This window comes from Boleophthalmus pectinirostris, unplaced genomic scaffold (assembly GCF_026225935.1).
Source record: "Boleophthalmus pectinirostris isolate CB_2022bp ecotype Guang Dong unplaced genomic scaffold, ASM2622593v1 HiC_scaffold_16, whole genome shotgun sequence".
NCBI classification, from domain to species: domain Eukaryota; kingdom Metazoa; phylum Chordata; class Actinopteri; order Gobiiformes; family Gobiidae; genus Boleophthalmus; species Boleophthalmus pectinirostris.
The window spans coordinates 34,948,915-34,965,834 of NW_026571095.1; the positions used below are offsets into that span (position 1 = coordinate 34,948,915).

A 16,920-nucleotide genomic window follows, 5' to 3' on the forward strand; every position below is an offset into this window, starting at 1 on the left:
CGATTATCAATTAATCATTAACGTTTTTATATTAAAATGATCATCATTATTATTACTATCTGCACTACTAATCTGCATAAATAAATTCAACTTTACGACATATAAACCGTAACGACTCTAGAGCCACATCAGCCCGTTTGACATTATAATGTGTTTAATTCAGTTTTGTTCAACTCTCACAGAAACAAAACTTAAAACTGCATCACTAATTTGCATAAACTAAGCGAAGATAAAACTCCAGCTCTTGTGTCGCTGATGTGGTGTTCAATTTCTGTCGGATTAGAAGACATGACTCAGGTGAATACAGGTTAGTGTGACCAGATTTGTGTTTGTCAAAACCAGGACAGCGTACGGGGGGAGGGAGGTGGGGACTCGTCATCCACATTGAGCGACTCTCACCTGGAAAAACTTTTTCCCACTGGACACAGAAACATATGTGCTGCTTTATACACTGTGCACATGGACTCACACTTGTCCCGAACACAACAGAAAGCCTGGAATTTCTTGTACAAATCATCGTTAAATACACATTTGTGCTTCAGTTCGTTACAGACTGACCCACTGTTTGTGTCTCGCTCCTTCTGATGCAGAGACACATGTACACACCTGTTTGGTCACACTACACACAACAACCTACATTCAGTTTGTCGATTAAAATTAACGTAATCGATGAAATTCTTAATGATCAATTATCGATTAATCGATTAATCATGCCCATCCCTACTTGTGACACAACACTTTCGGTACACAAAAAAACTTTGTCTTTCTCCCAATTAGAGTGGCTGCAGCAACCACAGACTGCACAGAATTTAGGCATATTGGCGCCGCGTCAGCAGAGGTAAACCAGGTTCTGTGTCTGTCTTTACTTCCTGACTCCCATCTGCTTTTTTGTGACATCGACGTGACGTCATCTGAAGCCCAGCAATAACGATATTTTTTGTCACTGTCCTTCGATGTTGTGACACTTTTGAAAACACAAAAAACACAATATTTCCCTTATTGTTACGTCAGTGTTAAATAATGGTTGGTGTGTGTGCGTTCAGTTAGACTTTTCTAGAGTCTGTGGGAGCAGTGGTAAATCCTCTACTGTCCTATTCAAACACAGTGGTTTATGTAATGCAGTACTTTTACTTCAGAGTGGTGTCATGTGATCGTTTTACACTGTAGTTCATTCAAACCAGTGGTTGCCCATACAGTCTCTGTTCCAGGGCACAGCACAGACCCAGCACCACTCGGTATGGCACAGAGGGCAGCGCATGTGACTGCAGCCTCCTGGAACAAAACAACAAACAAACAAATATTATTACTGACTACTGCTGATGCTTTCTGATACTGTCTATTTCTTTTCATGTTTAAAGGTTGTATGGAGGATTGTCCAAGGAAAGAGAAATACAGCGACTGTTTGTCATTTTTCAAATTTTGCGCCTGAGTGACACCACCCCCCTCTTCTACGGCTCTAAGTAGAAACGCCTCCTCCTGTCTCCTCCTTACTCTAGAAATCACTCTTATTTACAGCTGCTGCATGAATCACTGAATGAAACTACTGTTGTTATTACCTGTTCCAGAAGTAATTTAATTTAGTCTTTAATCTCTTCGTCTGCTTCAGTCGCGCCATCGCGGGAAGGAATCTCCAAGAATCACCTCAGTTTGGCTTTGCTCCTTTTCCCTTTCTCTTCTTCTTTCAGCGACCACAAAAACTGAATTTCTTTTGCCACGAACTGGTTGAGGATTCTTGTCTGCCGTAGCAACAAACTTTGTGGAAACTGAGGAAGCAATGGTTCGAAAAAGCCGCTAAGAACCTCTGTGTTGGTCGAGTTAACGGCGTCTTGCCTATGTGGAATACGTGAGAGACTAACGTAAACCACGTAATCCTAGCACGCCGTCGAGTAAGTTTTACTAGAAACAGAGTTTGATTGACAACCAAACAATGTTGAGCTGCCCCACCATGTTCACAGTTGATGGATTTTCATTCTTTTTTTTTTTTATAATGCTATTTTGAACTTTCATTGACAATTAAAAAAACAAAACAAAAATACTCCATACAACCTTTAAGTGTCATGACTTATTAGATAAAAAGAAAATATGAAAATATTTAGAATAGAAAATACGTTATCATCCTGAAGGAAATTCATTTTTCAGGCAGCAACAATACACAATAATAATAACATGAATTTATATCAGTTTATTGTATTAAATTTATTTATTGGAGCTGGAGGAGTCATACTCAAACACGTATTTTCTTTATCCATATTCTGATTGGCTCTGGTGTTTGAGTAAATATCGGATTAATCTCCTCTGGGCCTGGCACCTTTTAAATCGAATCCATGAATTATAAACGTCTCTTTAGGTTTGGCTCATGTTTGATGCATCATCTACTGGAAGAAATATATTTTTGAAATGATTATTGGCTGTTTCTGTTCTGTTTTATGACGTCTCGTTTTCGTGTTCTCTCCAGTCCAGTGTCCAGTCGTCTGTTTCATCATTTAGCCACAGGCCTCTCTGGGAGCTCGTCTCTCCAGTGCCCCTTGGACCCTTTAAACGCGGTGCTATAGGTCACTTTACTCAGCGAAGACATTGACCAAACTGACCCGCTCCACACCCAACCAATGAAAACAAGACTTTTGTGTGTGTATATGAGTGTCTGTGTGTGCATTTGTGTGTGTTTACCGTTCTTCTGCACTGGGGCGGCGCACCGGGGACAGGGTTTGGTGGATTCTTTGATAAACAGCAGAGAGTCTCTGTCCCAACGCGACCGCAGAGACGCCTCACTGTCCACAGGGAAACTCTGAAGAGACAGAATAAAGAAAATAAACAGAATAAACATTATAAACGTGACTAAAACACAACACATCTACTGTAAACAACCACAGATCGACCACAGAGAGACTGAGTTCACCCCACAGACTGTACAGCAGAACTAAGGGAGTGTGACGTCGCCAAAGCGTTCGGGTGCAGTCAAATGAAGCTCATCGAGGGTGGCAGTTAGAGTGGCTAATCTGCAACCAGTGACCATATTTGGAAATCCAAGAGCAAAACCAATCAGCAGTGAAGTGGTTAAAGTGCAATGTTTCTACAAATATAAAGTGTTCAGAGGTGTTTTTCTGTATCACAGGAATTGAAACGTGAATAATAAAGGCTGAGTTAATCTGTTATTGAACAGTTTAGGGTAAATTTTAAATTAAAATTTATTAGCCTAAATAAATAAATGCACAGGCTGAAACATTTTTGGATGATAGGCTAATTGTATTTCCAGTCCCCTTCATTAAGAGATTTTGCTGCTTTTGTCCTGATTTGAATTCATTTGATCTAATAATAGTGTGGCTAAAACAGTAAAATACTAACTTTGTTTTATTGTTAAGTGAGTTTTATTTTATTAAAATGCTTTTTACTGCTTAAATAATATTCATAAAAAAGGAAGTTGCAGTTGTCTGCGATTTCAATCGTCTAAGGATCCACCTGTGCATCCTTGGTAAAAGAGCCAAGAAAAGGAGTCGAGCATGGAGGACGTGAGGACTTTGGGGGAACTGGAACACCACTTGGCGGATCTGTTCGAAGTGATTCAGAAGCCGAGGATCCTGCACATTGGGAAACACCCAAGTCCCGAGCTTTCAAAATGGTCGCCCATTCAAGTCAATGGGTCAAGCTCAATGGTGCATGATTCCAGATTCGTCTTTCCGGTGGCTCTGGGCCGATTGAGCATGTGCAGTAGAGCTCTTTTTTCCTGTGGTCAATCTCATGTATCACGAGATTGTTTTGACCAATCAGAGCGAGAGGAGCCAGAGCGGAGCCGGAGCGAACGATTATTTTAAGACAACTGAAGGATTTTGAGCTGAGAAAAAGTTTATGATCTACAAATAGGTAAAAATCAGCACAAAATCCAACATTTTTGAAAGTTATAGGTGCCCTGTCAGCCGAACAAGAGCAGTTTATGATTACATTGCCTCTATGAGAAAAATCCTCTCTCAGCCCAGGGGATTTTTTCCGCTGAAGTAGCCACAAGCATCAACACCCTCCAGTTATTTTAATAAATCCGCGGAAACACCCCACAGCTCATCCTCACCTGCTCTGTGGGCGGGGCTTGAGCGTCCGCCCCCGCCCCCTCCGCAGTCGGACACGCCCCCTGGTGGTAGTCCTGGCGACAGTCCCTGCAGAACACGAGGCCACACCCGGCTCGGACGTCGCACTCCACCCTCCGGCCCTGAGCCACGAGCCCCGCCCCGCAGCCCGCCCCCGGACACAGCAGCCCGCCCAGCCCCAGAAGGCACTGCTCCGCCCCGAAGCGAAGGTAACGGTCGTACTGCGCAGGGAACAGAAAGAATACACAACAAATTAGGACCGTTGCCATAGCGATTAACAATTAAAAAAACAAAAAAATGTAAAAAGTCCACAGAACGTTGCAAACAAAAAGGAAGCAGAACCCCATGAACAGTTACGAAGATGTTTAAAGGTACGCTGTGTAACTTTTATAGCTTCTTCCTGCTTGTCTGTAAATGGACGTAGTGAGACGGGTCAGATCTGTGGAGAGGCGAGGCCCACTCACAGTACGAAAGCAAGTTGTTTTGAGACATTTCTTGTAATAAAACACCTGCAACTGAATCGATGTAAAATGAAAATGGAGAAATAAATGGGTTTAAAGGTTGTATGGAGGATTTTTTATATATTTTTTTTGTTTCAAGTTGTCAATGATAGCATTATAGAGATGCAGTAGCCTTGTAATTATGATGACCAAAAAAAAGAGAATAAAAATTCATCAACTCTGGACGTGGTGGGGCTAAACATTTGCCAATAGATAACGACACTGCCTCGTTATCTGTGAGCTGACAGGCTGTCAATCAAACTCCCTACGTTTCTAGTGTAACTGACTTGCCTGCGCGCCGCCGGTACGTGGTTTACGTACGACTGTCACGCAGTCCACAGACGCACAGACGCTGTTTACTCCACCAACGCAACAGTTCTTAGCGGCTTTTTTTGACCTATATCTTCCTCTCAGTTAGCACAAAGTTTGTTGCAATGGCGACAAGAATCCAGGAGCAGTTCGCCGCAAAAGAAAGTCCGTTTTTGAGGTCGCTGAAAGAAGAAGACAAGGGGAAAAGCAGCGAAGCCAAACTAAGGTGATTCTTATAGATTCATTCCAGCGATGGCGCAACTGAAGCAGACGAAGGGTCTAAAGACTGACGCACTGGTCCACAAATTACTCCTGGACAGGAAACTTCTGCTTATTATGAAAACGTACTTTATTTCCAAGAGTTAGACAAACGTTTTTCAGGACACGAAAGTGATATCCTATGTCTGAAAACGTAATTTTCAAGGCAAAGAAAGAGTCCGCTTGCTGCTGCGTGTTGTAGCTAGTTCATTCACACGGAATCTCCGCGCAACTTTCTCTGCTCCCCTTTCCTGCTCCTGTCCCCGCTGCCCGATCCGCTCTTCCCCCGCTCCTCACTTCTCCGTCTTGCCTAACCAACACTGTAGTTTGTTGTTTACAAGTCATGTGCAGCTCACCGGCTGTAAACAAACCTGTTTCTGGCGTAAAGAGGAGGCGGGAGGAGGCGTTTCTACGTAGGAGCTGTAGGGGAGGGGGGGTGGTTTCACGCATGCGCAACATTTGAAAAAGGACAAACAGTCGCTGGATTTCTCGTTCCTTGGAAAATCCTCTATACAACCTTTAATGCAATGCCGTGGAACAATCCTGACAAAGAAATAACCATGGAGACAAGCCGGAGTCGTGGGAAAGTTCCATAGTGCACCTTTACATACAGTGTAAAATTGTTACACTCACCTGTTCTTGCCCCATGATCCTGAAGTGATGCAGTTCTTTGATCAGAGAGTTTTCACAACCGGCTGAAAAACACAGAATTTAGTGAATATTGATCAAGTTTTATGTGTTTATAGAAAAATTTACAACTAGATTTAGAAAAAAGAAAAGCAGTAATGTATCTTTTTCTGGCCTAGAGACAGAAGAGAGTCTGTATTATGTTTTGTCGTTGTGGGCTGTTGGTTGTAGTAGTAATATTAATAGTATCTGTAGTAGAAGTAGTAGTAGCAGTATCTGTAGTAGTAGTAGTTGTAGTAATATGTGCAGCAGTAGTAGTTATAGTATCTGTAGGAGTAGTAGTGGTAGTGATAGCAGCATGTGTAGTTGTAGTAGTAGCAGCAGCAGTAGTAGTAGTAATAGTAGTAGCAATAGCAGTATCCTTAGTAGTAGTAGTAGTATCATCTGTAGTAGTTGTAGTAGTATCTGTAGTAGTTGTAGTAGTATCTGTAGTAGTTGTAGTTCTAGTATCTGTAGTAGTAGTAGTAGTAGTAGCAGTAGAATGTGCAGTAGTAGTAATAGTATTATCTGTAGTTATAGTATCATCTGTATGTGTAGTAGTAGCAGTAGGAGTATCTGTAGTAGTCGTAGTATAATTTGGAGTAGTTGTTGAAGTATCTGTAGTAGTAGTATCATCTGTACTAGTAGTAGTAGTATCTGTAGTAGTAGCAGTAGTATGTGTAGTAGTAGCAATAGTAGTATCTGTACTAGCAGTAGTATCACTTGTAGTAGCTGTAGAAGTATCTGTAGTAGTAGTATCATCTGTAGTAACAGTATCATCGGTAGTAGTTGTAGTAGTATCTGCAGCAGCAGTAGTAGTAGTAGTAGTAGTAGTAGTAGTATGTGTAGTAGTAGATGTAGTAGTATCATCTGTAGTAGTAGTAGTAGTAATTTGATCTGCAGTAGTAGCATCATCTGTAGTAGTTGTAGTAGTAACATCTGCAGTAGTAGTAGAAGTATCTGTATGTAGTATTAGTGGTACCAGGGCAGGGCAGCGTGTATCCGAGCTCTTGGTGGTAAACGAACTGTCTCTCGTTTAGTCGTGTCTGAGCGTAACCACGGAAACAGTCCAGACAGATCACATGACGAGCGGCGCACGGGAAAACCACCACCACGTCCCTGGACACACAAATACACTCAGGTCATATTTTACCTCATGTCATGTTGTTTTAGTAACATTTACTATCCAGGTGTGTTTTGACCAAGATATAAACCCTTTTATTCCAGTGTTTCTTATTGATACTTCACAGTGACTTTACACTGTTATGTATAAAACCTTCTGTTCAGCCACTATTAAACAAAACTCACAAGCAGAAATGGCTCCAGTGGGCTCAGAAATACAGAAAGACTCATTTTCAAACAGTCTTGTGCCATGCAACCCCAGCCTGATTCATCAGCCGGTTTCACTTCGTGGAAACCATCTGACCTCGCAGCATTAGGATTCATTCTCTCGACGGTAGGCGGGTACTTTTTATCATTTAACCCAGGGGTGTCCAAACTTTTTTCATCAAGGGCCACATATCTAAACACAGATGAAGTAGAGGGCCGATCGAGGGCCGTAGACTAATGCTCAGTACAGGGAATAATTGAAATATGTGCATGTTTAACACGTTAGAATGAGCCATCACACTTTATTCACGCTAAGATCCTTAAAACCACAAACTAAATATGAAATATTCACTTTATCAAGGTCGATTTTCAAAAAACTTGCAGTAAAAAAATATTTTTTAATTGATGCACGGTCATTTGGGCCAATTCACCTGGAAGTCTGAGGGCCAAGAAAAACTTGTCTGAGGGCCGCATTTGGCCCCCGGGCCATAGTTTGGACATGCCTGATTTAACCAATCGATGTTATTTGGTCGTGACGTATGTAATGCACCGCTAAAGGCCAGTTTACGGTCCAGCGTCAAATCGTCTGCGTCATGACACAGAGAGTCTGTGTCGACCGACATGCACCTCCGAAATTTTCTAACTACGCATCGAAACAACGCAGACAGTAGGGGAAGCGACGCGGACGATAATGGCTGTGATTGGTCGTCCCTACCACCGCACTACAGACATTTCCTGTACTCGGCTTTTCTTTCTTTCAGTATACATTGAGTAATAATGTGTTTAATGCAGCTTTGCGCATATGTCTTTACGTTTTACAGAAACGAAACTTAAAATCGCATGGCTCACTTGCATAAACTAAGCGCTCAAAAAAACAGCTCGCTCCTTGTGCGCTGACACGGTTCAGCTTCTGTCGGACTTTAAAAGGACACGACTCAGTGGAATATGAGACAGAGGGATATTGTACTAATGGTGAGTCTGTTCTGTGTTTTTATCATGTTGGAGATGGAACTTTTCAGAGATTATACGTCTGCAGGTCACAAGCATAGACCGTATTTATGAATGGACAGATATCGTCACCCCCTAGCGTTTTGGCTGTGAATTACTTCGCGGTGCATGAACCTCGACGCAGATCCATAAATCAAAAACGATGGCGACGAGGCAACGGTGGCAGTGCGCACTGAGTCGATGCAAAACTAACTCCCAAATCCCGTAGGAAGCAGGACAATAACGTCTTTCCCCTTGATAAAATTCACCAAACATTCTCTTTGTTCCGGCTTTAAATCCTCGATCTCGGGAATCGTTGACAACACTGAATATTTGGCTCTTCGCTAGTTGACTGGTGACCGAACTCGCACCTCTGAGGTTTTTGCGAATCGTCTAGTGTATTCTGATTCCTGACCTAGTCTCTGGAGAGAAATAAAATTGAGCGGAGGCACTAGGTGGCAGATTTATGAAGCTGGTGGAAAATACGCCAGATATTTACAGATATTTTACCATAGAAAAGCATTGTTAAAGCAACGTAAATGAGGTTTACCCTACATCATGGCACTTCCGGCCGTTGTGAAAAAGGTCGATTACAAAGAAAAAGTCCCCACGATAAATAATGATTAAAAAATGACTGGTCCATCTGGCATATATTGAACGATAACTCGATATAGAACTGTACATCGTAACAGGCCCCAGTGAAAGTTCATGACATCAGCCGCAAAGTCACTCACATGACGTCCATGCAGGCGATGCAGGGGACCTTTCGGCTGTTCAGAGTGACCAGGTCCAGAGCCACGGAGCGGTCGTCCTGAGAGGTCGGGTGAGACGCACATTTGAAGAAAAACTCCTGCAAAAAAAAGAAAAGAAAATACACCGTTTAACACACAACACAGACCAATAAATAAATAACCCAACTGTTATCCTAAGACTTTTTTTGTGTTCAAGACAAAATATTTCTTGTTACGATGTGGAACAATGCAGTTTGAGAGTTAAATTAAAGATGCACGGTGTAACTTTTACAGGTTATACTGATCCCCACGGCATACAGAGACAAGAAGATGACACCACTAGACCAAGTTACGGGTCAGATCTACGGAGAGGCAACCCCGTTCAGAGTTACGACGCAAGTTTTGAAACATACTGTATTTTTGAAGAGCAAATCTCCCGACTCCCCCACAAAGAAAGTGACACAATGCAAAAAAATACACATTCAATAAAATAATCCAAAACTATTACCTCCATTTTAAAGAAAAGGTCCTCCGAAAAAAATGCTAAAACCTTCACGTAAAAGATGGGACGGTTTCCAACACTGAGCCCCGCGTTACACCAGAATAACAAATGCAAATGTAAATATCTGATCGTCCGTCCATAAAAGGAGACGAGGGCTGTGAATGTTAATGTTGTGGTAGATTGTATGTTCCCCGTAGGGAAATTAGTTCTGGAGCAAGTGTTTATACAGCTGAGATATTTTTATTACTTTATTTTGACTTGTGCGTATACATTTATATCATTACGCCTTATCTGACTCTGGTCTCTTTCCCTTGTGGATCAATAAAGTTTGTCTAAGTCTAAGTTAATTTTAGAGATGTTATGGTTTTGCCTGTAATGTTCCACAGTATTGACTTTAAAACACAGACTCCCTCACCGCGTCTCCTCCGCTGCAGCCGTCTGAGAGACAAACTCCTCTGATCCGACCCGGAGTCTGCACATCGTCCCAACAGGAGGGGCCCTGGGAACAGAGAAAGAACAAACAGTGTGACTTCTATATTAAAATGTTTGAGTGAAGCGGTGAGAGGTTCTAGTCTTGTGTGTGAGTATCTGCTGCTCCTGTTCCTCCTGTACCACTGTCACTTGGCTCTACTGCGCATGTCTCCTGCAGAAAGAGCCTCTGTCCTGTCTGTATCATGTCAGTCCATCGCACCATTACTTCTGCACCACTGAACAATTTAACATTTAAACAAACTTATAAAGACGACTGAGAAGACTGAACACAAATGCCCCCAAAAACAAAATCAGATTTTGCAGATCACAAACTGCAAGTCGTGAAATCTGCAGCTGAAAACGATAATCGAGCAGCAGAAAGAAAGTTTGGAGTGAGAGAGAAACTTGTGACACCGGGAGGATGCACCATGAAACTTTCCTGAAGTCACTGGATGGATGGACAAAGCCTGGACTTCAGTGACACCGAAACCATCCTGTCGGGATTCAGAAAGACCCGAATAATTCTAACTGGAACTGATGCTGAGTCTGACGACAGCGACACAGAAGAGGAAGCGTCGCTCTGTTTACCTCCGGAGGTCGAGGCCGAGTTGTTCAGAAGTGACACCGAGGATGAAGAATTGAATGGATTTAGTGATTTGGAGTGAGATGGAGAGTTTGTTAAACTTGTTCTGTTCTGTTGTTTATGTTATAGTTTATCTGAAGAACTGTTCATATGTGACGTTAACAGTCTGTTGTTCTCTCTTCTATTGTTTTTACTACAACTTGACTTTACACAGTAAATATCTGCTCCTGGTCTCTGATTTTATAAAATACATTTCCCCCAAAAAGTGCGACTTCTATATGTTTTTTTCTTCTTCATTACACATTTTTTGGCTGGAGCGACTTATAATCCAAAAATTACAGTACTTTATTCGTATCTGTAGGTAAATTTGCTTGATTTAAGAGTCTCGTCCCACATTTCACATTTCATTCATCCACAATCTACACAATAAACACACATAAAAACACAATTACAAATAAAGTGTTACAGAGCTACAGGACAGAATGGTTTTGCTCCATAAATAATTCATTCATTCATCTCGTTTGGCTAAAAATCACAATAAATATTACATAATATAAAAAACACGACTTTCCAAGACAAGAGTACTAAAATAAAAAGGTCCTACATTACGTAAAATAGAATCTTGTGAGCTTTAGGTTATGTTTTAATGTTGTTACCTCCTTAAAAACAAATCTGGAGTTGTGTTTTGTTTCATGTTTCAGGTTTGAGTAACTCTTTATTATTAGTTTGTCCACATCTCTAAAGCTCAAAATGCGATAGACGATTATTCTTCCTGTCGTGTTTGTCTTGTGTCTGTTTTAAATGTTCTGTACGGACCGTCTGGAGCCTGAAATCAAAGCTTCTCTGACATCACGCTGTGCGCTCTGACCTGTGTGAGCGTGAGCGTGGACTGTTGGCAGGTTTTACAGCAGACTCGGAGCTTCCCCTCCCTCACTCCTCCACAGCGTTTGCAGAAGACGAAGAATGAACTACGTCCTGAGGAAAGAAAACGCAAAAACACACCATTAAACTGAGAATTAAATGCTCTTATGTCATGTTTTATAGCAGCAGAGCACCTAAATAAGAAAAAAAATTTGACCGTAATATGTAGTTTATACACGTTGAGTAATAACTAATCAGGAAACTACTGTCAGGAACACCTTTTTTCATCCAATCAAGCACTAAGTAACACAGCCTGTTACTAAGAATCATAGAAAAAAGTGCCTGACTTTATCCAAAACACTAGATTTTCCATCATGGTGTATTATCAAGATTGACACTTATGCTGTGTTCAGACCCCAGCCTCAAAAAACACCCTGGACACCTTTGCATTCTAGTTCAGACGCCCTCAACACGTGGATGAACGGGAGAAAAATACTTGACGTCCGTCCAGGGTGTCTGCTGCGGTCGGCGAGTGCCTTGTTTTCCCGGTCGAGAGTGACTTTGGTGTATTTATTACATAAAACACATCATGGTCCGCTAATGACACTGGTTTACACCTGGTTCAGTCCTGGTTTAGTCCTGGTTCAGTCCTGGTTTAGTCCTGGTACAGTCCTGGTTTAGTCCTGGTTCAGTCCTGGTTTAGTCCTGGTTCAGTCATGGTTCTAGGGGTGGGCGATATCTTGATATTTTAAATATATTGAGATATTTTTTTAACTCAATATGGATTCTGACATATCGTATATATATCGACATAATGCTTTTATTCAGTTTGCTTGTTTGTCTTCTCTGTCGTCACCTCTGTGTGTCCCCGCCGCACTGATTTTGCTGCTTGTGTCTCATTCACTCCTCACTACCGCCGTGAACGCCCAAAGTTGGTGCCAATGAAAAGCTTCAAGCACCACGAAACCTTTCCACCATTTACAGACAAAAACATCATCAGCACATCCTCAGTCACAGAGAAAACACTCATATTCCAATGAGTCGTGTCCTTTAGTCCGAAAGAAGCTGAACCGCATCAGCGCACAAGGAGAGAGCTGTTAAAATAAGGAACCTCCCGAGCTTCCTGTGCTGAAGGAGCTCATGGTTCTGGTTATGGTTTGGATCACAGAGTTAATGCAAAGATGAGCTTGAGTTGTTTTATTTATGAATGAAAAGAAGGAAATAAGTATTATTTCTTTTATTTTACAGTTAAATTATTATTTATATAATTAGGGATTTTCTGTAATCTTAAATGGCAGAAGCACTTTGTTCCTACATGAACTGCCTCTTGCACTTTAATAAAAAAGACACTGTGGAATTTGACATATTTGTTTTTGCAGTTTTCAGTTTTGGGGAGTTATTTTTTCCTGTACACATATCGAGATATATATCGTATATCGAGACATAGCAAAATATATCCAGATATATTTTTTGATCCATATCGCCCAGCCCTACGTGGTTCAGTCCTGGTTCAGTCCTGATTTAGTCCTGGTTTAGTCCTGGTTAAGCCCTGGTCCAGTTCTGGTTCAGTCCCGGTTCAAAATTCATCAGATACAGGTGTTTAAACGACAGGAGATAAACACGGAAAAAGTACGTTGACTTTTAAACTTTTAATTTAATTTTGCAATATTATTAAAATAAAACAAACCAAACTCACCTCCCTGCCCCTCCTCCTCGGCTCTCAGCTCCTGCGCTCCGTCTCCGGACTCTGGACTCTCTTCAGGAGGGCTCAGGTCCACTCGGGTCAGACTCACGTAGTCCTGGTTTAGATCCCGGACCGCACCCTGGACCGGCCCCCGGTTTTGTTCCCGGTTTAGATCCTGGTCCGGCGGTCTTGGGTTAGTCCGGGGAAGAACCACATGAACCGTGCTCTGCTCCGGGAGGTCACAGCTCTGAGGAAAAAGAGCAGTTTTAGTCCTGGTTTAGTTCTGCTGTAGTCCTGGTTTAGTTCTGACTTGAGTTTTAGTACCCTGAGTGTGGCGCCGTTGAGCAGCTCTCTCCCGGCGAACAGGACCCGGAGACGATCTGATTGGACGCCCAGACGACCTCCGACCTCTCGCTTCAGGTCGCACACTTTGGCCTCGTCCTCGACCTCGACGGCGACGGGCGCTCCCTGGTTATAACACACCCACACTGACAAAAACACGAAAGAGTTTAAGAGAGTGTTGGCGCGAAAACGGGAATTTCAAACTCGATTTCGATAACTAACGAACCGAGTCAATGTGTGTGTCGTTTCGTTCAATCGTTTTTCAAAATAAAAACAAAAATAAGAAAATGAAAAAACAACGATTTTCTTCATTATTTGTCGACTAAACAGGACAAAACCAGGACTAAAACAGGACTGAACCAGGACTGAACCAGGACTAAAACAGGACTAAAACAGGACTAAAACAGGACTAAAACTAGGACTAAACCAGGACTAAAACAGGATTGAACCAGGACTAAAACAGGACTAACCCAGGACTAAAACTGGACTAAACCAGGACTAAAACAGGACTAAAACAGGGCTAAACCAGGATTAAAACAGGACTAAACCAGGAATAAAACAGGGCTAAACCAGTTCTAAACCAGGACTAAAACAGGATTGAACCAGGACTAAAACAGGACTAAACCAGGACTAAAACAGGACTAAACCAGGACTAAAACAGGACTAAGCCAGTTCTAAACCAGGACTAAAATAGGACTAAAACCAGGACTAAAACAGGACTGAACCAGGACTAAAACAGGACAAAACCAGGACTACAACAGGACTAAACCAGTTCTAAACCAGGACTGAACCAGAACTAAACCAGGACCAAAAAAGGACTAAAATCAGGACTAAAACCAGGACTGAACAGGTCTAAACTAGCTCAAAACCAGAATTGAACCTGGACTAAACCAGGTCTCAGTCCCGGTCTGGTTCCAGTCTGGTCCCAGTTTCCTGATCACCCGACAGTCTACGCGGGCGCATGTCTGGACCAGTCCCAACACTCCTGGTTCACTTCTGGTTTAGGCTTGAGACCAGGACTGGGACTGAGACCGGGAATGAGACTAGGACTGAGACCGGTTTAGACCTGATTTAGTCCTGTTTTAGTCCTGGTTCAGTCCACAAAATCGAAAAATGAAAAATATTAATCTTTATCCGTTTTTTCATTTTTGTTTTGGAGACAAATAATGAAGAAAATTGTTGTTTTTTCGTTTTCTTATTTTTGGTTTTACGTTGAAAAACGAATGAACGAACGATACACGGATTAGACTCGATACTCAATACTGATTCTGATACCACGACGATAATCCACTTTATTCCGCCCCGCCCACTTTTGTTTACAAATGTTCCGGAAATCTCGCTTTTTTGTGGAGGCACTTCTGGTTAATCGAGGATCCCATTCATGTCAGTGGAGAATTTATTGACTTTAAAAACACAGAGGAGCAGTTGTGCATTAGTTAGTACCACCAGATGACGTCACAAGTTGGAGGGAAAGAGTTTAGCATTCTGGATATATGGAGAATATTTACGAGTATTTAGATATATTTATACTTTCACTATGAGCTGGTTTGTGATTGGTCCTTTTCTAGTCCTGGCCCCGCCCCTTTGTTATGAACGTCTCGTGAGCCCCGAACACGTTTTTAATCTGTTTTTACTTTTATCAACCTAACAAAATATTACGAAATACAAATATTTGAACAACGCTGCCATTTACAAAGATAAATATTATACTGCGTAGAGTATAATAACAATGAGTGGAACTACCTCTTAGCATGGCCCTTAAACGTAAAAACTACAACATTTCGCTTAATTACGACACGTGTAGACGTAATTGCGCGTAAATATACATCTCTGTGCGTAAATACCGCGTTGTTTAAATGAAAATAGAATAAAAAACGCGTTATAAACAGAGAACCGTACCTAGCATGTTTCCCTTCGCCCTTGAGTGCGGTTCTGGTGCCGCGGTGCATCATGGGAGCTGTAGTCCAAAGTCTGACGTTTCGGACGCGCGATACTGCCCTCTGCTGTTAGAGTTCTACCATTCGTAAATAAGATAATGTTGAAAAAATGTGAGGAATGGAGACTATTTTTCTAGATATTTCATACGTTAATTTATATTTTTATCCTTATTTTAATTTATTTCGATATAACATTTGCAATGCATTTATCGTATATTTATTTTTATTCAAATCCTTATTTTAGTTATTTATTGTCACATTATTATTTTTTGTCAGAGTAATAAATAAAATTGTAAAATAAATAAATAAATAAATAATAATAATAAAAAGTTTTGATATTACAACTTTAGATCATAATTTATATTGCATTTATCTTATATTTATTATTACTCAAATCCCTATTTTAGTTATTGTGACATTTTTTGGTCAGAGCAATAAATAAATATATAAATAAATAAATAAATAATTGGATTGATTGATTGATAATAATAATATAATAATAATAATAATTTAATCTATTTACTTTAGATCATGATTTATAATGCATTTATCATTATTCAAATCCTCGTTTTAGTTATTTATTGTCACATTATATTTTTTTTGTCAGAGCAATAAATAAATTTAAAAAAATAAAATAATAATAATAATAATAACAGTGCATTATCATAAACAGTAACTTAAAATTTTAATCATGTAGACAATAATAGTCAAACTAACCCCTCTCTTTAATAATATGAAGACCAAATCCAATATAAGATGTGTGTTTAAACACTAGTAAACATATTTATACTTAAGTCTTGCTTAAACAGGCTGAGAAAAAGAGAGACTTCAGTTTCATTCATTTATTTGTTTAAAAAACTCTGGGACAGTGAGATATCCGCATGTGAGCCGTGCACTAAGAGAAAGTAAAATACACATCATCACATTTTTTAAAAAAATGTCAAAATTCAAAACTCGAAACTTAAAGGGAAAGCTCCCGGACACTGCACAGACCTGGTTTACGCGGCGACATTCACAAAGGGGCCTGGAAACATGTAAACAAGACACGAGATTTTCTGTCAAAAAAGGGTTTTTAGTTTAAGGTCGACTTTATTGTCCTCGGCATTTGACCCATAACTGTCAGACCAAGATTTGTTGACCTCGTTTATGGTTTATATCTCTGTAATTCCTGTGCTTATCTATATGAAACAAAAACTGGATCAAAGTTCAGCGTCTTCTAAACTAAAGTCCAATTATTTCTTCACAACAGCTTCAGAAAAACGTGAGTGTTTCAGCTGAAAGGACTTTAAACCCGAAGATTATAAAATGACAAGTTTGTGGAGCCGACCCCAAACATTTGTGGATCAGAAGAAATTTGGAGATCGTTATTTATTGATACTTTGCTGCTGATATCTCAAAATTCCCTGAGGGTGTGAAACTAACTTTATATTTTTTGTAGTTTTCAGATGATCTTAAAGGTGCACTGCATGACTTTTCATGTTGGAGGTTTTCCTAAATGATATAAGATGCATTTATTCAATTACGGGTGTTTTTCTTGCTCAAAAATAGCTTTAAGTGGGGTCAACTCTTCGCGGATCTGACCTGTAAACTCGCCCCAGTGACGTCTCCTGCTTGTTTCTACGGAGATTTTAAATTTTAATGCCATACTTTGGAATATATCAGAGGTAAGGCAATACATGCATCA

The 16,920-nt window shown here is 40.7% G+C and overlaps 1 protein-coding gene across 2 annotated transcripts; it reads right to left on the reverse strand.

The window, feature by feature from the left end:
- Positions 1-271: 271 nt before the first annotated feature.
- prkn (parkin RBR E3 ubiquitin protein ligase) lies at positions 272-15,229 on the reverse strand. Of its 2 annotated transcripts, XM_055151463.1 has the most exons (11): positions 15,199-15,229; positions 13,282-13,445; positions 12,970-13,204; positions 11,281-11,387; positions 9,774-9,857; positions 8,860-8,975; positions 6,792-6,928; positions 5,777-5,838; positions 4,061-4,297; positions 2,668-2,785; positions 272-1,272 (listed from the first exon to the last, which is right to left on the reverse strand). In XM_055151463.1, exons 1-11 carry the CDS (start codon positions 15,203-15,205, stop codon positions 1,169-1,171), a joined length of 1,371 nt encoding a protein of 456 aa, XP_055007438.1. In that variant the 5' UTR covers positions 15,206-15,229; the 3' UTR covers positions 272-1,168. The 2 variants fall into 2 exon arrangements, with proteins under 2 accessions (XP_055007438.1, XP_055007439.1); XM_055151464.1 differs by lacking the exon at positions 4,061-4,297.
- Positions 15,230-16,920: the final 1,691 nt, after the last annotated feature.

What these genes read in the sequence shown, in the direction of transcription:
- prkn (XM_055151463.1), bottom strand. An exon ending in GGATCATGGGGCAAGAACAG is followed by an intron (nt 4,298 to 5,776) that starts GTGAGTGTAACA and finishes TTCCCTGCGCAG; the next exon opens with TACGACCGTTACCTTCGCTT. An exon ending in CGCCCCAGTGCAGAAGAACG is followed by an intron (nt 1,273 to 2,667) that starts GTAAACACACAC and finishes GTTTTGTTCCAG; the next exon opens with GAGGCTGCAGTCACATGCGC.